Source organism: Mastomys coucha, unplaced genomic scaffold (genome assembly GCF_008632895.1).
Source record: "Mastomys coucha isolate ucsf_1 unplaced genomic scaffold, UCSF_Mcou_1 pScaffold5, whole genome shotgun sequence".
Classification (NCBI taxonomy): Eukaryota; Metazoa; Chordata; class Mammalia; order Rodentia; family Muridae; genus Mastomys; species Mastomys coucha.
In genome coordinates, this window is record NW_022196911.1 from 116,251,532 (window position 1) to 116,274,997 (window position 23,466).

Consider the following 23,466-nt stretch of genomic DNA (forward strand, 5'->3'; position numbering starts at 1 on the left):
GAAGTCAGGTGATCCTTTCTGGATCCTTCCTTCATGGCTCTTCTTCCACTCATTAGCATATTTTTGGGAAGAAATAAAATTAATTGACTTCAGGAATTTCTAGTAGATCAGAACTGACAACCACAGCCTGTTATATGACTACCTTTTCTGGGAGATGCAGAACACACACACACACACACACACACACACACACACGAGGTGGGGGAGGGGAAGCAGAGGGGGAGAAGGAAGGGGAGAGGTAGAGGGGAGAGGGAAGAAGGAGAGGGAGAAGGGAGAGAAAACAGGAGAATATACCCCTCCCATGACAGACTGGAGTATGGAAACCACCAAAATCCAACTTGGTGAATGAATGAGTTTTACTGGAGTTAATTACAGCAGGAGTGTGGATGAGTCAGGCCCAGAACTGACTCTAAGAGCTGAGAGTGTCCTTCTCAGGTAGCTTTCCAAGCCGCCCTGCTGATCTCTTCTTTTTTGGCTGCTTGACTAGTCTCAGTCCCTCCCCTCCCCTTTCTAACCCCCCCCCTTCCTCTCGTTTGTGTAGCCCTGGCTGTCCTTGAACTCATTCTGTACAGCAGGCCTGCCCCTGCCTCTTGAGTGCTGGGATTAAAGGCTTGCACTACCATGCCCAGCTAGCTATCTGTTCTCTTAACAGCTGCTCTGAGAGCTGTTACCCGGTTACTCTTGGGAGAAGGAAGGGCCCAGTGAGTCTGGTCAGTTTCAGGGACTTTGAAACTTTTTGAGTTGTTTACTTTCTATCTTAAGAATTTTCCCTGGGATATGCAATGTTTCCCTGTCATGGAAACTGCTACACAGCAGACTGACTTAGTTGGTCCCTTCCTGTGGATCAGCCGGTGCCCTGATTGAGGTCACTGGTGGAAGTGAGCAGCTGACAGGCTATGTCTGCTGCAGAGCCCCTATTGGAGCATTTTCAACTTGTCAAGATGTGGCAAGACCCCTCTGGGGGTCACAGATTGATATTTATATTACAATTCCTAACAGTAGTGAAAGTTCAGTTATAAAGTAGCAACAAAATTTTATGGTTGAGGGTCACCACAACATGAGGAACTATATTAAGGGGTTGAAGACTAGGTAGGTTGAGAAGCACCCCTGTCTCTGTTGTGTACTGGGTGGTGTATGGGGAGGGCAACTGCAGCCTTAGTGGAGAAGAAGAAAGGGTGGGCAGAAGTTCAAGTGAGAAGGGTAGTGTTGGTCCTTCCTTCGAACTGACACCTTCAGACCCCTGCCCTCACTGTACACTGATAAAGAGAGGCCAGACAGACTTACCTTTCTGTAGAGGATACTGCTTCTCTTTTCTTGATCACAGGTTACCACCATCATGGTCACTGCACACTTAGGGATGGGGGGGGGGATGACTTCACTCCCTACTGTGTCTGTGGTTTCCTGTGCCCACCACAGATAGTATGGCCTGATGTTTGAAAGGTGTCTCCTTGTTAATGCATAGGTGGCTTCTAATTGTAATCTTCAGGGCTGTGGCTATAGCTGGGATGGTTGAGTTCAGTGCACCAAGTCCTGGATTTGATTTCCAGCACAATATGAACTGGGTGTGGTGACACATGTCTAATCCCTGGAGAGCCAGAAATTCAAGATTGTTACCACTTACCTAATGAGTTTTAGGACACTAGAGGTGTATGAGACCCCATCTCTTCAAAGTGTCTTTGATATTTAGTAATATAGTCAGGCTGGCCCCTTGCCAGCCTGTGGTTCAGGATGGGGGTCCTCAGGATTGTTTTCAGGTCCTAGGACCGTCTTTCCACTGAGAAAAGAGAAATGAAGGCTGATGTCATATCTTGTGTTGGTCAAAACAGATTTCCCATAGGCCCTTCACACAGTTTCACTCAGCAGTATGGTGCCAGGTCCTTCTGAGCCTTGTCCTTGGCAGAGGAGACTCCTCCTTTCACGTAATTATTCTAGGATCTGTGTTTTGGGGAGCTGAGGTTATACACAGTGGCACTGGCAGCAAATCTACCAGTGGAAGAATCTGCAGAACTCACCCTGGAGTCAATCTTGTCTGTGGCAAATGCTCGCCAGGATTTCATCTGCAAGGAGTGCATGAGTGTTGTGGAAACTGTGCAGTGCTTTGGGTGCAGGAGTGGCAAGGCCCATTGGACACTTGACACATAAGTTTGCATCTTAGGACACACCCTTCTGCTGTCAGAGAACACCCCTCCCTGTCTGCTTGCAGGATCCCTAACTTTTATGCAGCACCTTGGGTTCCATGTTTTCCTCATTCCCCACAAGTCTAGCTCGACTGCAGAGTTAAGTTTATGATTGTGAATGAAAACTAAGTAAGAAAAAAATACAACTTTTAAAAGGCTGTCCTTGGCAAACTAGAAATGCATAACAGTTTTTTTAAAGTTCAGTCTCCAGGGATGCTCTTAACATTTTGTAGATGAAGCTAGAGTCTGTGAGAAGCCAAGCTGTGAGCAGACCGACCGTGCATGGCAGCTCCAGGAGTGCCTGCAAAGCACTGTGGGAGCTGAGCTGCTGCTGTTCGCATGGCCTATCATCTCCACCCAAAGCAAAGGCACATGCGTTCTAGAAAGTGAATGAGGTAGGGTTGTCACTTTACGGAAGTCAGCTGACACTGATACAATCTGAGATTTCAAATTAAACTTTAGAATTTGGAAATTTGCATCTGCGACTGTGAGTTGGCGGGTTTTTTTTTTTTTTTTTTTTGCTGAAAGCATCCTCTGATGAGATGGTGCTATGTCAGTGAGTGTGGATTTGTTTTAAATATCAGGGAATGAAATGTGATTTGTATCACTCGAAAGCTAATGTTTTCCAAAGGGCCAGTTGTTGGAGATTGGTTCTAATGCTTTGATTCAATCAGGAATCTGCCTGTCCAAATGCTAAAGGTCCTTGTCCCCAGTTGGGTTTTGATCAATAAAGATGCCAGGGACCAATGGCTGGGCAAAGGAGATAGGGCGGGATCCTTAGAGTTGCTCAGGCAAGGACTAAGGGGAGGAGAAGAGGGAGAAATCGCTATGAAGCAGTGGAATATGGATGGATTTAGGAGCTGTAGGAGATAAAGCCAACCATCTTATTTGAGATTTTGGGTAAGTGGCCACTGGCCACTTCCCAAATTGTGCCTAGGGTAGCAGGCAGAGGGTTAGAAGTGCCCAGTCCTTGAGCTAGATGGCATATTAAACATAAGCTAATGTGGGTGTGTCTTTCATTCGTAGATTCAAAGATTCCCTGGGCAGGTGGCAGAATTCAGAAATTCCCCTGCCTCTGCCTGCCAAGTGCTGGGATTAAAGATATGTGCCACCACTGCTTGGCCGTAATTTTCATGTTTAGACATAGCGGGTTTATCATATTTAGTTTAAATGATTATTTTATTTATATGTCTGTGTGCTGCATGCATGCCTGGTGCTGAAGGTCAGAAGAAGGCATTGGGATCCCCTAGAACTGGATTATGGGCGTTGCGAGTTCTGACAAGGGTGCTAGGAATTAGACAAAGCTTCTTTGCAAGAACAACACATGCACTTAACTGTGAGCCATTGTTCCAGCTCTAGCTTGTTATATTTAAATGAATAAACTCTATAAATACTCCTTTTCTTCCTTACTCGCTCATTCTCTATGTAGTACAGACTAGCCTTGAACTTATGATCGCCTTGCCTGGCTCTCATATTCTAATATTGTATATATCAACACACAAAAGCTCTTTGGGGTTATTAGATGTTTAAAGATTGACAGGCATGAAACAGATAGGTGTAAGAACTGCAGGCTTAGTGTTGTTAGCATAAAAGGTATTTGATGACTGAGCAGCAAACCGAAGGTATCTTTGTGTGTTGTGCCAGTGATTTTTCTTGTGTGTGTAGTACCATTACAATCTAGGTGAAAATCGTTGAATGTTGCTCTTGGCCCCTCCCTCCCTCTCTCCCTCCCTCCCTCCCTCCTTCTCTCCCTCCTTCCTTCCCTCCCATCTTTGCACACCGGAGGGTTGCAGTTTTAATATGGAATCCTGGTAGAAGCATAGCTAGGCCTTTTGACAGAAGCGAAGAGTAGGAAAGATGGCTGGTGCCGCATGGTGGGGAGTGGTTGCCCTGCTACCTTTTAGTGAGCAAGCAGGAGCAGCCTTCCTGGATTGTGGAGCCAGTTCAGTGTGTTATCAGTTCTGCTTCTTGTTAAGCACAGATAAAACAGAGGCCTGGATGTGTGTCTTGTCAAAGGTGACTTTGCAGTGTGGAAGAGAAGGCTCCGTGCAAGAACTTTCCCAGAAGAGAACATGCATGGTTACTGAACTTTCTCTTTGTTGCTTCTACAGATCCTCTGTCTATGGGTCCTCAGAAAGCTCTGGAAACCATTGGTGCAAATCTACAGAAGCAGTATGAGAACTGGCAGCCAAGGGTGAGCCTTTTCTGTTTGCCTTTCAGTCATGGGTTGTGTGGTTTGAACCTGAGAGAGAAGGTGGGCTTCATCTCAGATCATCCAGTGAGAGCTGGCTCCTCCAGGCCCTGTCCCATGCCACGGTCAGCCTTTCCAGTGTAGCCTGTGGAGCTTGTGTGCTGCACCCAGTGGTCTGGTTATTTTCCCCTAGAAAACTTTTATAAAAGAAAAGTTGTTCTTTATGGTACTCTTTAATCAAGGTTTTAATTTTGCATAGAAAATGAATTTTCAATAAATTTCTACAACATTGGCTAGATAGAGCTTTTCTGCATTAAGTGTTCAGATGTGGGGAAAGAGCACCCAGCATTCAAAAGGGAGACACCTAACTATGAGTTTAGCTTTAGTACAGAAGGTGAGGTTTCTTTTAGGGAGTCAGCTACCAATTAATGTGTCTTTGTTGCTTATCTCTCGGAGTTTTTATTTTTAAAGAGAAGCTGTGTGGAATTTAACTGTCATATTGTCCACAAGATGTTAGTTATTTGTCAGCGACCTGAAGCCTGTGTTCCTTTACCTTTCTCATAACTGCTTTGGTGATTTAGTAAATTTAATGGGAAACTAGAATTTTGAAGTGCTGAAATAAATGCCTTTGTGTTCACCCTTGTGTAAAGCATGAGGCTAGGACCACTCACAGGTATGTTAAGAGACAGGTGTGGTGAGCAAGCAGGTGACCCGTCTGTGCTTCTTGAGGGTCTGACTCGGCCCCCACCTTTTGATATAAGCAGGAGGGAAGCAAAGGATTCTTAGACCCTCACCACTTAACTCTTGCCTACCCAGGAGGCTGATTTGTGAACCATTTACCCACCGGTCTTGAATCCAGGAGTCTCTCATACATTATTTACATTCCTCAAGTAAGAGAACACTTACTCTGGTGTTGAGCAATGCTCTTAGGTAATTCATGCTGTAGCATTGACCAGTGGGTGTCTGTGCTGAGGAGATTTCTGGGTCTTTGTGCTTTACACTGGGCCTTGTCTTTTGGAGGCAGGTTCTCAGGGTTGTAAAGCTTTGCCTTTGTCTTTCAAATCTGTTATTTCTGGGTTTACCTGAAAGTTTCAGGGAGTGTGGTGCATTTGGTAGTTGGATGGAGGTTGGAGAATTATTGATGTCTATTCTTTCAAAAGTAGTTGAGATGCTGGTGTCCCAGAGAAAGACTATCTCCTTTGAAGTTTTTGCAGGTGTCCAGTGTGCCAGCTGCTGGGCCAGCACAGGAGGGAGCATGTGTGGAGTGACATTCCTTGCTTCTGTGATGTGCATGGAGAGGACATGCCTCTGACTCAGCTGCTGTAGCCTTTGCTAGGTCTTTTTATCCCTGTGTTTATTTGCTGAGGGTACAATGCACATTCAGATCTCCAGTTGTGTGTTTATACAGTATTACTGAATAATAACAAAAAGAAATAGAAAGGAAAGGATAAGTCTGGGCCCAGTGTTTGGCACCAAATGAACGAGTAAAAGAAATGAAAGGAAAAGAAAGGGAGACATGATTATTCCTAGGTCAGTGTAGGGGATTGAACCTCAGTCTTCTGGAAGAGCAGCCAGTGGTCTTCCACTGAGCCATCTCTCTAGTTCTTTTAAAATCTAAATGTCTGTCCTAGAGTAGACCTGTTCTGTGGCGTTATGACTTAAAGCAGGTCACATTTACATGCGGTAAATGACCCAGACAGAATGAGTCTTGTGTAGGAGGAGGCAGTAGAGGAGCCACACTGGAAAAGTTGGGTGCAGTCTTCCAGTGGTTTCAGGTCAGGGAGACTTGGTTAGAGACAGCAAGGGGTCAGAAGCAGCAAAGAGTTTGAGGTGAGCATAGTCTCAAGACTACAGGATGCTTAGGAGAAGATGGTATAAGGAGAGAGGTGGGTTTCTAGTTGGCTTTGTACATGCAGTGGAACTTTAGCTTAGCCAGAAGCTGTGTGTCAGACATCTTTCTCCATATCCAGGAAGCCACACTGTAGCCATAAATACTGACTAATTTCTTCTTGAATGCCAGGGCTGATGCATTCATTTTACACATGCTAAAAATGTCTCGGAATTTCCTGATATGAACCATTAGTGGGATGTCTCCATTTTAGAAACGAGCCTAAGGTAACAGTTGTCACCAGTATGCCTCTGACACTGCTGGAGAATGTCACATGCGGGGCTGTACTGTAAAGAGCTTGATATCCATGAGAGCCTCTCAGTATGTGCAGACTTCATGCTCAGAGGAAATTTGCACAGAAAGGCTCAGATGTGTATACCTTTCCCCAACTGTAAAGCAGGATCCTTTCAAACACTGCAAAGCTAAACATGCACCACTTTATTGTCCTCCACAGAGCTCTTGTGCGTCTGCAGTAATAAGGGGGGTTGATGTGCCATCTGCAGCAAAGCAATGGGGATGTTATTAAATTCCAAGAACTCTGATGGAAAGACCCTGAATTCAGTTTTCTCTTCCTCTGTGTGTGTGCTTTATTGCACCACTACAGAGGTCGGGCAGTCTGCAGTGAGGTCATTCCGTTCATGTTTGCTGAAGTCACCGGGGCCTGGACGTTGGTGTGGGTGGGAACAAACAACAATGTTAATCGCCATAGCAAGAGGAGCAGAAAGCTGACTGTACCCTAAGGAGCCAGGGTGCCTGGCACACTGCCCATTATGTTGCTTGTGCCACAGCGTCCACATTTCCTCCTTATTTTCTAGCTGTGATTATTCAAAATCAGATACTTTGGTAAAGGTGAATTTGGTTCAGTAAAGAATTTAGAGAAGCCATTGTGATTTTATCTCCAGAGGCTGCAGACTCTGTTGGGCCGTATTTCCTTTCCTGGCTGATTGATAGTTTGTCGGTTTGCACTGGTGGAAGTCTGTTCCTAGTTATATTTAAGGCTTTGCTTATTACCTTCAGGTAATAGGTTTTAGCTCTGCAGGAGAGCGAAGGGAAAATGCCAGCCATGGCTTCCGTAGAAAATTCAGCAGTAAAGCCCCTGATTTCATGATAAGCCTCAAGAGGAAGTTTTATTGGGAGCTGAGAGCAAAGGCTTTGGGCTTTTAGGAATTTGCCTGACAGATTGAGGTGCTGGCAGTTTAGCACAAGATGCAAGTTTAGGAACTGAGGTAGCTGACGTGATAGACCATTGGCCAGGCCTCCTTTACCTAACGCTGAGAGTGGGAGGCACCATGTCTCTGCTGGGGGCAGGTTCCAGCTCTTGTTCTTGTGGCTTCCAGGTAAGTTCTGTGGGAGTCGTTACCGTATACTGTGGGAGGTAAGGAGCTTTGGTGCACCTGGAACAGTTGGCAGGGAGCTGAGGTGACCACTGAATGGACCTGTTTGCCAGAGAAGGGGACAGGTTTTTCGCTGTGAGTGCACTTTACTGTAAGAGCTCCTTCTCATCTTGGCCAGCAGGAATGGCAAAGGTTCTATGTAGTTACCTTGGTTTTTCAGGGAGCTGAATGGTCAGCAGGAGGCACACACACTCCTGTGCCCTGAGGCCACAGTGGGCAGGTTTTAAATCTTAGCTCCTTTGCAGTGCATTCTTGTAGCTGTCACAGTGGATTTGTAGTCAACAAATGAAACATGTTTTTATTGATCTCCTCGACAAGCAGTGGACTTGGGAAGTGGGGTCTCTCTCCAGCAAAGCAAGGCTCCTGGGCTCATTCCTTCTCTGAAAAGCAGCCATCTCTGTCTTTGTGATAGGGTTGTACACTTGGGCTACATTCATGCCTTGTGAGCTGCTTTCTAGGAACTAGAGCTGATGAGATGGCCAGGGACAGACACATTTCTTTCTGTTGGGTTTACAGGCTTGTCCCGTGGGTTTTAGGCACAAGTGTTGTTTGCAGAGCCTAGTGTTTATGTGCACTTCCGCATTTATGGGTTGCTGGGGCTGGACCTATGTGCCTCCTCCTTTAAGTCGGTTAGCTGCAGGTTGTTGGGAAACTTGAGGGGCTATACATGGAGTACTGCTCAAGCTCTCTCCTTCCTAGCTGCCTGCACTCTCAGAGCCCTGGTGAGGGGCTTGTGGTCCTACTGGAGTTTGTCTGGACTGTTCCTTGTTTCTGTTGTCGGAAGGCTCTGCATGCTTGCCTCTGCTCTGAGGGAGGAGCGGGGTGGAGTGGACGGCGCTAGCATTCCTCCTTGCCTCACCCTGGGGTTCTCCTTTGGATTTACAGGGTGCTGTAAATGGATGTGCTGAGCACTGGCACTGGTGGAGTCAGTGTGCTCTACCTTACGTGGGATCTTCAGAGTCACATGTGGACAACCAGAAAAGAAGCTAATGGGACTCGGGTGGAGTGGGGGTGCTCAGAGATCACTGTGGAGTAGCCTCAGGGGCCAGGAGGTGCTCAGAGATCACTGTGGAGTAGCCTGCCTTGAACTAGTAGTGGTGGTCCTCAGCTTGAGACAATCACATTTTGATAGGACAGTATTCCCATCTGGACACAGCACTATGATGGCATCGATGTCACCCCTTGGTAGGCTGCCCTCATGTCATGACTGTGCCGTTCTCCTGGTTTAGCTGGCTTCCTCTACTTGCGGCCTTCTCTCCTCCAAAATAGCTCCAATCTCTGTGGAGCCAGAGCTTGGGCATCATCCACCTGTTTGTGTTTCTGTGACAAACTGCAAATGAGGACTCCTAGCCACGGGCAGAATTGTAGCTGGCTGACTCATGTTGACATGATTCAAACTCTTGTGTGATGCGCTTTGCCCCTGTCCTCATTAAATTTGTAAGATGGTGTAGATGTGTCTTGTGGCTGTCTTGGGGTTAACCATTGTGTTGTGATAGTCTCCCTTAGCTGCTTCCTGCCCAGATGTTAGCAACTGTCCCCAAGACAAACATTTTGCATTTATTTCTGCTCTGGCCATAATCATGCTCCAGCCTGTGTTTTCCTTCCTTGTTCCCCTCTTCTTGCCTGACAGCCTTTCCATGCAGCGTGTTCAGGGACAATTCCGATGGATGTTCTTCAGCTGGAAGGCTTATTAGTCACCCCTGCCCACGCACTTCCTGTCTTGCCCTGTCCCAAAGGCCACGGTGTTACACCAGCCCTCTGGATGTGAAACTTAGGTCTAAAAACCAGCTCCAAACTGGCAAACCCAAGCTGCCATTTTAGCTAATGAGAGCACAAAAGTGCCACCATCTCTGACTGCCCGTTCTTCTGAATGCTTACAGATATTTTAGAGAAGGTAGGTTGTGGAGATGATTCTGCATTCACCTGCAGGATGCATCATGCTCTGTGTGACTAGAGTGCTGTGGGACTCCAGCTTCTTGAAAGTGGCATTATTTGTAATCCCTGTGTCAAAGGCTCGCTCTCTGAGGCAGTCAGAAGGGTTTATACGAAACGAGTCTGTTTATAATTTCCGGCCATGCTGCTTTGAGTAGTGCACAGAATAGGTTCCAGCCATCCATCACTGCTCCTTCTCTCCCTCTAGTGCCTTGCTGCATCAGGTTCTGAGGATTTGCCCTGGGCCTTTCTGTCTTTGCCTTGGTGAGAGAGCAGGTAGCTTAGCAGCCATGGAGAGAGTAGGATGTGCATACTCTTGGTTTTGGTCTGGCCAGATGCAAGCAAGAGTGGCATTGTTTAGTGCTTTACCCTAACCTCAAGTGCTAACTACTTCATTCTTTTCAGATTGAAAATGGAAGTCGAAGCTAGGGTGGGTGTGGTGGCGCACGCCTTTTATCCCAGTACTTGGGAGGCAAAGGCAGGGGGATCTCTTAAGTTGGAACCTAGCCTGGTCTACAGAGTGAGCCGAGGACAGCCAGGGCTGCACAGAGAAACCCTGCCTGGATACACACAGACAAACAGTAAGTGGAGGGCTGATGGGAAGAATACTGAACAGGTCAGCTGCTGGGGTCCTTGATGCTCAGCCTTCTTCCTTGGCCTCTAAGATGCTGGTGCCTGAGCCACACTAGGACACACGCACTGACACTCTGAAACTTTCTACTCCAGAGAATTCCATCATACCCACCCTCCTCACCCTGCTTCCTTCTCCCTGTCTATAGTGTAGTCTGGAGAGCAAGCATCTTCTTATCTCTGCTGCTCATGTTGTGAAAGAAAGAGGGCTTGATTCTTTTCCTCACAGCTTCTCAAGGACCTCTCTCTCACCACTCTGCTCCTCCTGATGAGGCCAGTGTCTCTGTGTGGACAGAAGCTGTAGCTCACCCAGCCTTCTGGCACCTGTGCATTTATTACTCGGGTGGCTTCGGAACCTGCGGCTGTTGATTGAGAGTACCTGGTCACATGGTGCTGGTACAGGTGTCATGGTACAACTGGAGGTTCTGATAGAAAGCAGAAGGCACGGAAGGCTGAGTTTGAGAGTGCCAAAGGGAGTCCCCATATGCTCACTGCACACCACTGTGAAAGCTGTAAAATTCTTCCCAGCTGAGCCAGAACGTGCTGAGTGGGGGAGATGTGTAATGGACCAGAAGCAATGGCTCTGAACACTTCCCGTGCTATCTGACTTCATTTTATAAAAGACCCATGTGTCATGGAGGTGCCTGCATACCTGTTTGGTCACCATAGCACCAGGACCTCCTTATGTAGTTGAACCCAATGGAGACATTGAAAATAATTGGAATAAAATCCATATAATATAAAACCTATATTTATTTTTTTTTGATTTGTGCATAGATGTCTTCCTTAGTAGCTTTTCACTTGATATTTTTATTTATTTTGAGACAGGGTCTCTTCACTGAATTTGGGAAGATGGTTCAGTACATAAGGTGTTCTCTATGTGAGTGTGGATCTGATTTTAAACCCCTGGAGCCCAAGTAAAAAGTTGTGTGTGCTTGTGTGTGCATATAACTTTAGTGCTGTAAGAAGCAGGGGCAGTAGTAGACTGAAGCAGGGCTGGAGAGGCACAAATACAAGCATACATAGGCATATACAGGCACACCTACAGGCACACACAGAGTCATAGACACACAGACACACAGACATACACAGGCACACACTCACACATAATACACAAGGGCATGGACTTGTACTGCTGTCCAAATGGTGCGGTGACCTGAAAGCACTTTGCCATGTGGCTTTACTGCCTCGGGTTGTAGCTCCACATATATTTAAACCTGGAAGGCAGTGATGAAGCCTGCAGAACACTTCTTTACCTGCCTGAGCACTCTGTTTCTCCTGTGTTCTGTCTTATTGAGGCTCATGGTCCTACAACTTGAAGATGTTTGCTTAGAACTTTTGGAAAACTTTTTGAAAGGGTCTGCCCCTTCCGACCTTCATCTGCCTCTCCTTTTTTGGATCTAGTTGGAGCTTGAGAGACTTCCTCATGCCCACATGTGTCTTAGATTTTGTCCAGTGTCTTTTCTGCCTGGGCTTTTGATCTGTCTTCTAGCATGGTTCCTGCCTGGTTTGGTGTTAAGTCTGCTGCACGCTTGGAGATTGCTCCTCCACTAGACCGTGTCCCTAGTGCACACAGACACTTCTGAGATGACGAGACCTTTAACGTTGACTCTGACTGACACTGCTGTCATGTTGCATGGTTATAGTTAGTTGGCCATGAGGCCCACCTATTGGGGCTGAGTTCTGAGTCTCAGTGTGAGACTAGGCCACATAGAGGACACTACTCCATTCATACTTGTGCCCACAGTGTAGCCATGGGTGACAGGACACAGGGGAGCTGACTCAGCAGAGTGGCAGAGTGGTCAGGCTGCCCAGGGAGCTTCTTCTTATTTTTGTAAGGATTATAAACATCTGAATTTAGTTTTTTTTTTTTTTTTTTTTGGTTTTTTTCGAGACAGGGTTTCTCTGTATAGCCCTGGCTGTCCTGGAACTCACTCTGGAGACCAGGCTGGCCTCGAACTCAGAAATCCGCCTGCCTCTGCCTCCCAAGTGCTGGGATTAAAGGCGTGCGCCACCACCGCCCGGCCTGAATTTAGTTTTTATTGAGTAGCTTTTAATGAGCTCTGGGTGGAAGTCCTACATGAGAACGCGTTTGGCAACATTTGTTCCCTTAGCAATACATAAATCAATGCTCCTTGCACCTAAGAAGTGCCTTGCATGACCCAAGGTGTCTTAGAGTCTGTGGAAAAACAACATATATTTTATTGAAAAGGACAGTGTATTAAAATGTTCTTTAGGTCTTTCCAGACCCCTCTGTGTTACCCATGACTGACCCCTGCCTCCACTTCCCAGTTTCTTTTTCTGTTCCTGAACATTATAGATAATAGCTTCTTGGGGTAGAAAGAGTAGCTTTGGATGGTAGCAGGTGCTACAAGGGACCCATGTGACTTTATGGCATACCTAGGCAGGCAGTTCCCATAGTTGCTCAGGTGGAGATGGTGGAGCCCCAGAATGCCCCTTGCTCCTGCCAAGCCCCACAACAGCCTTCTCCTCACCCTCATGACACCCAGCTTCTTCCTGGGCTGAGAAGGGTGCACATATGTAGCTGTCTCTCAGGCAGTCTTCTTCCTGTGCAGGTCCTTCCATACGCAGTAAGGCCTGGGACTTTCTCCTCGCAGAGCATGGGTTTTGTCTAGGTTTTCCTGCAGGCTCTGCTGCTGCTTCTGGGAAGGGCACAACCCTCAACACCTGTTTTCATTGCTGTGTGCTTATTGCTGGTACTCATAGAGTTCTGGTTCTCCAGCACGGGGCTTGTATTCTGATTAGAGGTATTGCTAAACATGCTGTGCTATCTGGTCTGTGCCCTGTCTGACCTGAGACTCAACCCTTCACACCAGGGCTCAGTAATCCACATTCAGAACATTGGGGCTGGTGGTCACCGAAAGCCTATTCTGTGTTCACTCTTGCATGCGTCACATCTTTCAAATTTAGTTCATCTCCTTTTTTTATACTATTCCATGTTTTCCCACCAAGTAGTTTTTAGATCTCATTTACATGCAGTAAAATGCAGAGCTAGAGTTTTTAGCTTGATGAGTTTTGACGGTTGTGTGTTACTGTTTAATCAGCACTCAGAACAAGAACATTAAAACTCACACAGCTTTCTTCTGCCCTTTGCTGTTAGGTTGGGAATCGAACCTAAGGCCTTGCACATGGTTGGCCACCTCTAAGCCATACTCCCAGCCTCACTGGCTTCCTCAGTCCTCCTCTGTTTATCATTCGGTTGTTTCACCCATCCTGACCTTCATACAATGCAGTCACTGTTCTGCCTTTGATTCTCCTCTCCGCACAGTTCTGGCCCTGTTCTCGGTGTCACCTGCATCGGCAATTCATTCTCCTTGTCTGTCTGGGTGGAATCTGTGGATGATCCGGAATGCATTAATGTCCTCAGGTGGATTTGGATCAGTATCACTGTTTGGTGTTATGAATAAATGACTTCCTGTGGTTGTACAGTTTCATTTCTCTGTGTAAATACCTGACATGAGATTGCAGGTCATAGGTGGTTGTATGTTGTCATTTGTGCTTTATAAGCCCCATGAAGCTGACAACATGACAGAGATTTTGTTTCCCTTTTGCAAAGCCTGGCTATGGGGAGGGACTCCTTTCTCCTGCACTCTGGAGACATGAGGGCAGAAACACCAAGATGCTGGGTTGTTTTTGAATGAATTCTTAGGTGATGCATGGATGTTATTTTCACCTCAAATAGGACTCATCATTACATAGGAAGTGAATGTGGGTTGTGTTTATCAGTGTCTAGTTGAGAATGTTTACAAATAGATGCACAGTTCAGAAAAGAAACACAATAATTGGGAACTAGAAGTAACTGGCATCTTTTAACCTTTGCTCCTTCTTTGCATAGAGAGACACAGAGAGAGGCAGTCACCTTGGTCACATATTGTTTGAATGCTTCTGTTCTTCTTGCCCATTCCTGTTTAGAATTTCACCTGGGCTTCCTTGGGTTTTCCAGATGTCATGAGTCTGGATGGAATTCCCCAGAGACAGGAGAAAGTGTGCTCTGCACAATGTAGCTATCTCCACCACAGCTGAAGGCAACTTTCTATGTCCTGGTGATAGATATTGAGGAGCACCAGCTGCTTTGAGTGGTAGCATGAGGCATCCCTGGTCTCCTTGTGCCCCTATTTGAGGAAGGTTTGAGCAGACAGTGTTGTACAGCATTGGTATTTCCTGTTCCAGATGCTTGCTCCCTTTACTCCCGAGCTGCCTTGCTGCTTTCTTCATACCTTGGCACTCTCAGAAGCACCTAGTAGGACGCAGAATCCTGGACCTTGGCACTCTCAGAAGCACCTAGTAGGACACAGAATCCTGGACTTTGGCCCTCGGCATCCTCTGCCTGCAGCAGAACAGGCAAGGCTTCCCAACACTGCAATAGAGAAGGCAGGAGAAATAAGAGATGTTAAGATGTAATGCTGACTGAAATTCACTGCTCTGGACTTAAAATTTATAAGGATATTCTACCTCATCAGAAAGCGTCCAGATCCTCTGAAGAGAATGCTATGACTCTACCATAGGCACTCAGAAGTGAACCCCCCATGTTATACTACACACTCTATCCTCTAGCCCACACAGCTCGTGACAGCCTGCAGGCCCTAGACACCAAGGTCCAGGATTCTGCGGCCTACTAGGTGCTTTTGAGAGTACATACCAGCTTGTGATGGAAAGCTGTCGTAGTTAACTGGATTGCATTTAATTTTTAAAAGATTTACTTGTGTGTGCACACATACACACATGTGTATGTGTACATGACATGAGAGCTGTCCCATTGTTGGGGTGAGGAGGGAAGAGTTATACCTCATTTCTAGTGACCTCCTTGAGAAGAGCTATTTCTCCTATGTCTTCTAGTATTAAAAATCTTGCCATTTGGTATTATCTGAAAAGTTCTCCTCTCCTGAAGTTGGTTATGAAAATAGATTATGTCTTTATTGTCTTTGTGCTGAGATTTTGGGGAGGCTTCCTCCTCTGTTTGTAACCTATGGGAGATGTAAATGGCAGGGAGGAGAGGATGCCGGGGCAAGTCAGCAGTGTCCTGAAGACAAGTGAGAAGCCTGGGGATGCTTGGGTGTGCACTGGTATAAACTGTACCTTCAGCAGCTGCCACCTCATCCAACACAGCAAAATATCCTGGATTCTTATCCAGGGCAACTTCTTACATGCAGAGAACCCTAGCCTAGGGCACTCAAGCAAAAGGTCCTTCAGGGTTGTGGTTTGTTTCCACCTCTGGTAGCAAAGCCAGATGTGGTCCCCCTACCATAGATAGATCTGACAGAAAACAGACTATCAGAACCATCTGGACTTGTGGGAGACAACTGAGAGCAGCATTTCAGACCAAGAGGCAGGCACACAGTTGCCAGAAGGTCACACTGAATCACTGTCATGCTCCTGATCAAATGTTTGTTGGTGCTCTGTCTTGTTCCCAGGGATGGCATTGCACTGTTCAGATCACATGTGTCATTTTTACAGAGTCCAGGGCACTGGGAACCATTTATGTGTGCCTCCTCTGTGCCTCCCCCAGCTCCTCACCCCAGAGTGTTGTGGGGGAGCTATAAGCTCTCCCTGGTACCTGTTGGTCTTCCCAGAACTGCCTTTTGCCTCCAGGCCACAGAAGATAGAAGAACTGCTGGTGTTGGGGAGATAAAAGGGAAGCAGCTGTTCTCTGGGCTGGAGGAAAGGGATGGCAGCAGGGCAAGTAAGGACTGGCTCACTTCGCATCATTGCTTGAGTAGGACGGGCTGGGCAGGAGTTGCCTTCCACTGACAGACTACAGAGCAGAAGAGTCCTTATGAGTTGCTGACCTTTTCCACAGGAGTTCTAGATCTGAAGGTCCTCCTCTGGACTTGCCTGGAGCTAAGAACAGGCCCTTCCCCATCTGGAGCACAGCCTTCTCACTCCTGGGCCCAGGCGCAGCTGTTGACAAGTGAAAGGAACAGATGTGGAAGTCCTTCCCTGGTGTGCTAGCTGCTGTTTGGGCATCATGTCACAGAGGTGATGTGAAAGGTATTGACAGAACACCAGTGGGACTGGTTATGACTGTTAATATAAAGTGGCCATGCTTCATGACAGAACACCAGTGGGGCTGGTTATGACTATTAATACAAAGTGGCCATGCTTCTTTTCTGCAAAGTCATTGCAGACTCTCCACAAAAGTGAGTCTGGAGCCATGGGAGATTTCTCACAGTGGAAACCTGCTTTGTTCTCTAGTGCAGATTTTAGTCTGTGTGGATGAGTCGACCCTCTGAAAGTGGAATCAGAGGGATCAGGAGTTCAAGGTGGCCTGGGGTGCCAGACAGAGTCTCAAATAAACAAGCTAACAAAACACCACACTGTGCACTAGGCCAATGCTCCTTGTGCTTCCCAGGCATGGCAGGCCTCATACGATGTAAATAGGGTGTATGTGGTGTGTGCTTGTTTGCTTATGTGTGGTGTGTGTGTATGTGTGTGTGTGTTTAGAAGTGTATGGGGAGAAGTTGGGGTGTAGGTGTGTATGAGAGAGTGTGTGTAGAATGGGAATGTTTAGGAGTGTATGGGGAGTTGGTGGGGGTACAGGGTGTGTAGGAGTGTGTGTGAGTGTGGTATGTGGATGTGGTGTGGATGTGTAGTGTGTGTGCCTGGGGTGTGTGAATGTATAGGTGGCGGTGTAGGGATTATGGGAGTGTTGGGGGACACACATCTATGGGCCTGTGGGTGTGTGAGTGTTGTATTGTGTGGATGTGATTGTAGGGTGTGTAGAATGTGTGTGTGTGTGTTATCTGTATGTCTGTCTATCTGCGTTGGTGCTCATTGTTGATGTTTCTCAACATGATCCTCTGAGAACAGCACACTGTCCCCCGCCTTTCTCCCTCCCAGGTGTGGTGAGTGTCCCTGCTCCCTCTCTTCCTCTTCCCTTATTGCTTCCATATGGAGCCAGAAGCTGGCACCCCGAGAGCCAAACCATTTTCTCCTGAGTGCTCCCATTTCTCCCTGTTTGTAACCCACTTTGCCTTCTTTGAGTGGGACCTGTGAGACCTCACTCTGGCTGGCCCTCCATTCCTTCCTTTCCTGTTCCTCCCCTAGAACTGCTCTGTTTTTCTTTGCAAGAAAGAATGCCTCCTGATTCTTAGTAATCAGATTTATGAGTGTGAGGTGGTGAGGTTCCTTCCTGCCAGCATTTTGGCAGGTCGGTGTGCTCTCTAAATACTATTCTTTCCTCAATAGCTCTGAGTAAAGACCAGCTTTAAGGGGTTAGGAGAAATGGCTGGTGGGGTCTTGCTCAGATAGGAAGGGATCTTTATAGAAAGCCTTGAGAACACAAGGTGGAGGTAGGGCAAGGGAGCCCTGTGTGCCTTTGCCTGAAGCTTTCTGCTCGCCACCAAGCTCACCATTACTGTCCTGTAGTCTTCAGTTTAGCCTTTGCCCCCAGATGGTGTCAGGCAGTGGAGTGATGGTAGCAGTGTGCAGTGAGGTGGCCCTGCCACCTGCTTCACTCTTGACTACAGGAGTGCTTGCAGGGTGCTGCTGAGGTGTGGAATGGCCTTGGCTGAGTCCCAGCATTACCATTTGTATATTGTTGGATCTTTTATTTCTTTAAAATACAGCCATTAGTGGGTTGATTTATTGTTCTTTTTAAAAAGGGCTGATACCACAAATAGGCTTTTGAGCAGATACTCAATAATTAAGGAATCTTTGTTCAAACTCAGGCACTGTGGAGGAAATGGGGTCCTGAATTTCCTTCATGGCTGTGCTAAGATCTCCTCATGCTCCTTGTATGAAGATGGGGTTTGGCTGAGGCCTCCAGGGAAGTGAATAGCATTTGTAAATAAAAGTCTTCTCACTCACAGGGAGCTTTCCAGAGGCACTCATAGGCCTGGGGCCTGAGATAGCTCATTGGGGTGGGTGTCATGGTATGAACCTAAAACCTCAGCACTGGGGTACAGAGAGAGGCTTCTCTCTGGAGCTCATTGGCTAGCTAGCCTAACAGATCAGTGCTTGGTTCATTGAGAGACCCTGTCTCAAAACCAAAAACAAGCCAGGCAGTGGAGGTGCGTGCCTTTAATCCTAGCACTTGGGAGGCAGAGGCAGGCAGATTTCTGAGTTTGAGGCCAGACAGGGCTACACAGAGAAACCCTGTCTCGAAAAACAACAAACAAACAAAAAAACCCAAAAGCAAAAGATAAAGTGTGAAAGAGGAGGGCATCTGATACCAAGTGACTTGTACTTAGGCACACGTGTGTACCCCAGATACGTCACATGCGTGCACCCTAAATACATCACATGTGCATCCCAGATACATCACACGTGTGTGCCCCAGATGCATCACAAGTACATGCCCCAGATGCATCACATGTGTGCACCCCAGATATATTACACATGTGCACCCCAGATACATCACACATGTGCGCCCCCAGATACATCACATATGCACTTCAGATACATCACATGTGTGCACCCCAGATACATCACGTGCATGCACCCCAGACACATCACAAATGCACAATCCAGATATATCACACATGTGTACCCCAGATACATCACACGTGCACACTCCCATACATCACATGTGTATACCCCTGATACATCACATGTGTGCACCACAGATACATAAATTCTATTTTTTTCCAGAGGAATTATTATATTAGGTGTTTGACAAAGTACTGTGGCACCAAACAGTGATTGGCAGATTTCCTTAAAGTAAAAGAAAATCCCTTTCCATTGTAACAGGCAGTGTGTGTGACTAAGAGGGGGCGCCTCACCCACCTCCCCCTCCTCCCATCTGTGCAGCTCAGGACTCAGTGCTTGTCTCAGAGGGCCATTGCAAACAGAATGGGGATGGAAAATAGCCATTTGTGATTCCTGCTGCTTCCAGCCATATTCTCTAAGATAGAAGGCTTTATTCTTTTATTTTTCATTTACTATATTTAACTGTTATATAAAATATACAAACTATACGTATGCTGAAGTGACATAATATCTTCACACACACACACACACACACACACACACACACACACACACACACACACACACAATGTGTGTGTACAATGTGTGCTTTTATCTGACTGTTTTTTGCAATAGTGACTCATTTCTCTGGTCCAAACTGGCCTTGAACTTAAGATCTTAATACCAACTCTTATCATTCTTAAGATTTAACCTCCATTCCTTGTCTGCAGAGTTTTAATGTTTATATCATAGTGTAAGACACAACCCAATTTTAAAAGACCGAGTCTCAACTGGGAGCTGTAAAGTGCAGTTGAGCTACAGACTTATACCACCCAAGACCCAGAGCAAATGGTTACACCAGCTCCAATGAGTCCTGCTGCTTTGTGCTTGGCATCTGCTCCTTTGGGCTCTAGAAAGGCTTTGGAAACCCCACTCCTCCAGCTCTGCCTCCCGTAGGAAACAGCTTTTGTCTTAGGCTTAGGCCTGTGCTACCTCATGCCTGCCTGTCTCTCTCCTTGGCAGTGTCCAGCAGTCCTTGGGTCTCTAACATCTTGGGCTTCTTCACTGACGTTTAGGCTTCAGCTTTATACAATAATCTTCAAGGTCTGCAGGGTCTGTAGGTCTCTTTGTGGGGACTCCAACCCTGCTACACTGAGCCTTGTCTCAGCTGCTCACTGTGACCCCTAAATCTTGTATTTTCCATGTCTTCAAACTGCTACCATGAATGGTACAGCAGGACTCCCCAGCTTTGCTACCCATGGGATGTGCAGTCATCTCTCCTTGGCCATGACTTTATCAAGTCAATACGACGGCCCAGCACTGATCTCTTCAGTGGGTAGAGCTGCTTCCTTTCCACTGTCTTTGTCTGAAACATGAAACTTGTCACACACCTTTTCTTCCATCAAACAAATTAGTTCATTAATTATTGTTGAATTCAGTATCATCCAGGGAAGGTCTCAAGAGACAGGCAGAATAAAGCCAGATTCATAGCCACAGTATCATATGATGGACCCCAGCCAAGTTCCTCAGAGTCCCTGTTCCCCTCTGCAAGTTCTTGAGCCAGGCCTCCACTGCCCACGCTTCTCTCAGCAGCCGTGTCTTCCTAGCTGCTCTTCTCGCTCTGCTGGTTTCCAGGACTAAGTTCCAAACTATTCTACATTCTTCACACAAAACAGTCCCAAAGGCCTAAGAGCCACATGGACAGATCTAGATCTGTCACAGCAGGGACTTCACTTTGTACCAATCTCTGTCGCAGTGTCACTTCCCATGGTTTGGATAAAACACTTGACAAAAGCAGCCATTGCTCTCTGCTCTTTCCTGTGGATGTGATGTGACAGCTGCCTCTTCTCTGTGATGACTCTTTTCCCCTGGTTCCTTTTCAGGGTTTTATCACAGTAAAAGGGAAGGGATTAAAAGTCATGCCCTCCTGCCCCTTCCCTATCATCCCAGTTCCATAACTGTAGCAAGGCCCTTTGCTTTCATCAACGGCAGCCTTTTCTTTTGTGTATTGACTGATTTTGATTGATTGGAGAAAGGGACTTATGATGTTGCCTAAGTTGCCCTGGAACCCCGGGACTCAAATGATCTTAGTTGGACCTTCTAAGCAGCTGTCCTGCATCCACACTCCCTCACAGCAGCTGATTGGTGATCACATAATCTCCAACATTTGTCATTTCTTTATGGAGAGTGTGGTGGTTTGAATATGAGTGGCCTCTATAGGGTCATGAAGTTTGAGTGCCTGGTCACCAGGAAGTGACACTACTTGAAAGGCTTAGAAGGATGAAGAGGTATTCTCTTTTTGAGGAAGTGTGTCAGGGATCGGGGAAGAGGGGCTTTGAGGTTTTAAAAGCTCACACTAGACCCAGTGTTTTTCTCTCTGCTTTGTATGGATTATGATGTAGCTCTCCATAATGCTGGTACTTCTCCAGCACTATGCCTGCTTGTCACCACTTGCCTGCTATGCCACTTACCCTCTGAAACTGTAAGCAACCACCAATTAAATGTTTTCTTTGATAAGAGTTGCTTTGGTCATGGTGTCTCTTCACAATAGAGCAGGCACTAAGACTGTGAGTGTAGTCCTTTTGTTTCTGAGGTCACGGTACTAGGTGGTAGTAAGGATGTTAAGCCTCAGCACTAGGGTATAGGACATTGTTATCTGAGTTTGCCCCACTGTGCACAGCCCACAGGATACCTCACTCTTGTCTGACTTAGCATTCAATGCTTTTCTTATTAATGCCTGGTGATTGTGCTAGGGGTGTGGGGTGGGGTAGAGGGTATCCAAAAGAAAGTGAAACACTTAGCACTCAGGTCCTTGTCATTGCTACTAGGTTAGTTTTTCTCAGGGGTTTAGAGGCTGTCTAAAAAGAAAGGGAGGTTTGGGCGACAGTGCGATTCCGTGTCTGAAATGTTTATTATTTGGGGACAGTTTATTAGGTTGAAACCGAGGACTTCATGACAGCTATGGCACATGGTCTACCACCGTGTTAGCCCTCAGCCCTGTCACCAAACACAGAATTTCTGGAAACTTAAAGGTTTTCATAATTTGCTGCCAAAACTTATGAAGTGTCAAAGGCTGTCCTAGAGGGCATAAAGCAATTTTAGAAGACTAGGAAAAGCTGCTGTGCCACTGTGATAGCACACATCTGTGGTCCCAGTGCTCAGTGCGCTTCTGTGTTAGCCTGGGCTATGGAGTGAGTTTCTGTCTCAGAAAGCCAGAAGAAAAACCCAGCTCATGTGATCATTTTATGCATAACAATTTTCATGTGTTTTTGTTTATTTACAGTCACTATTATCTGAAAATAAAATTTCAAGTGCTAGAGCCTAGTAGGTGTTGTGAGCCCGCTGTCCAGAGTCACTCCCTCTTCTAGGCTGGGCCCAGCAGGAGCAGCTGAGCTGGGCATGGTCTGCTGTGCTTCAACAGGTGTCTTGTAGTGCAGGCAGGGAGGCAGCCCGGCGCTGTCTTGGCTTTCCCATTTCAAAGTTGATGTAGTTTTTGTAGTTTTGCTTGGTTGTTGTGAGCTTCACCATTCCTTTCCCAGGTGCCATTGCAATGTATCCATTCATGATTCTAGGATTTATAATAGTAAGTAGTAGCTATAAGATCCAGTATGCCCAAGGTATTTCTGGGAGTTTATAGTTGAGTGAGTGAGGTCTGGTGTGTGAGTCAGAGGAGTTTGTGGCACCTATGGAAGCCTGCAGCCTCCTGCCCCACTGCGTTGGTGGTGACATAAAGGGCCTAGGTAAGGGTGAGGAGTGACTGGTGTACCTTGACTTTTAAGGTGTCTGAGGGTTGTAAGTCCCTGTGTACGTGTGTAGTCCCTACCACAGTTGATGCTAACAGCAGCTGGAAACAGCACTGAGGCAAAGAGCAAGCAGTCTCATAGTTAAGGAGCTGCAGCCAGGTAGCAGTGGTCAGCAGGACCCCAGGTGACCACATTATCAGGGTCTTTGGTTGGCTTTGAATGGAAACAGCATTTGGAGGGTTGGCAGGGACCTTCCACAAAGTTGAATTTCAAGAGAGTAAAGGTACCTTAGTGTAGGAGGATGCGGAGTGGTTCACAGGCAAGGTGATGCTCTCAATTCCAGCAGCCTCCAGGGCACTGGGGCAAGGCCTTCATCTTTAAGGGCCTTGCCAGCCTCTGGCTTGATCTCTTGTGATGAATGGAGGCCCAAGGAGAGATGAGCTCTTGTCCACAGTCAGAGCAGAGCTAGAAACAGATGATGACCTGGTTTGCACAGTTGTTTGCACTGTGGTAGAAGTCAGCAGTGTAGGGGGAACTGAGAAACTGTGGTATGCAGAGACCGAAGGCTCACACGGAAGCTGGCCACACACTCACCTGAAAGTTGGGAGGTCCTTTGGCACACACACTGTGATATGTGCTTATTTTGATGAGAATGGCTTTCCTGTCTTAGCAGTGGTGTACTGCCCTTTGCAGCCACAGTGTCCGCCTTACCCTGTGCTTTGAGTGCCAGGAATCAGTACTTTGCAAGCTCTTAGACCCCTTTCTCCACTTTGATATATGACAAAGTAACCCTAAAACTGGGTAGTTCATTCTAACCATGGCACATCTTCCCACTCTGAGGACATTGTAGGTTTTACTTTAGAGGACTCTTGGTCAGCTCAAAGCATTTTAATGGCTTTTTCTTGGTCCGAGTACAAAGTCTCAACTCTTCTAGTGAGCAAAAAATTTCCTTTTTATCTGGTTCTGGTCCCTGCTCCTTCACTGGTTCTCACAATTTCCCCAGACTCAGTCTGACTTTGAACTTTCTAGTGTTCTTGACCTTTCCACTAGCGTTTTCGTGCTGGTCTCTACTGCCTCTTGACAT

At 46.7% G+C, this 23,466-nt stretch overlaps 1 protein-coding gene across 1 annotated transcript in view; it reads left to right on the top strand.

Annotated features, from left to right (window-relative positions):
- The window catches only part of Rptor (regulatory associated protein of MTOR complex 1), a 301,156-nt gene that overhangs the window by 66,428 nt on the left and 211,262 nt on the right, over positions 1-23,466 (top strand). Inside the window, exon 3 of the mRNA XM_031352079.1 lies at positions 4,289-4,371. Within this exon, the coding sequence (XP_031207939.1) occupies positions 4,289-4,371 (83 nt within the window). The remainder of the gene's footprint in view (positions 1-4,288; positions 4,372-23,466) is intronic.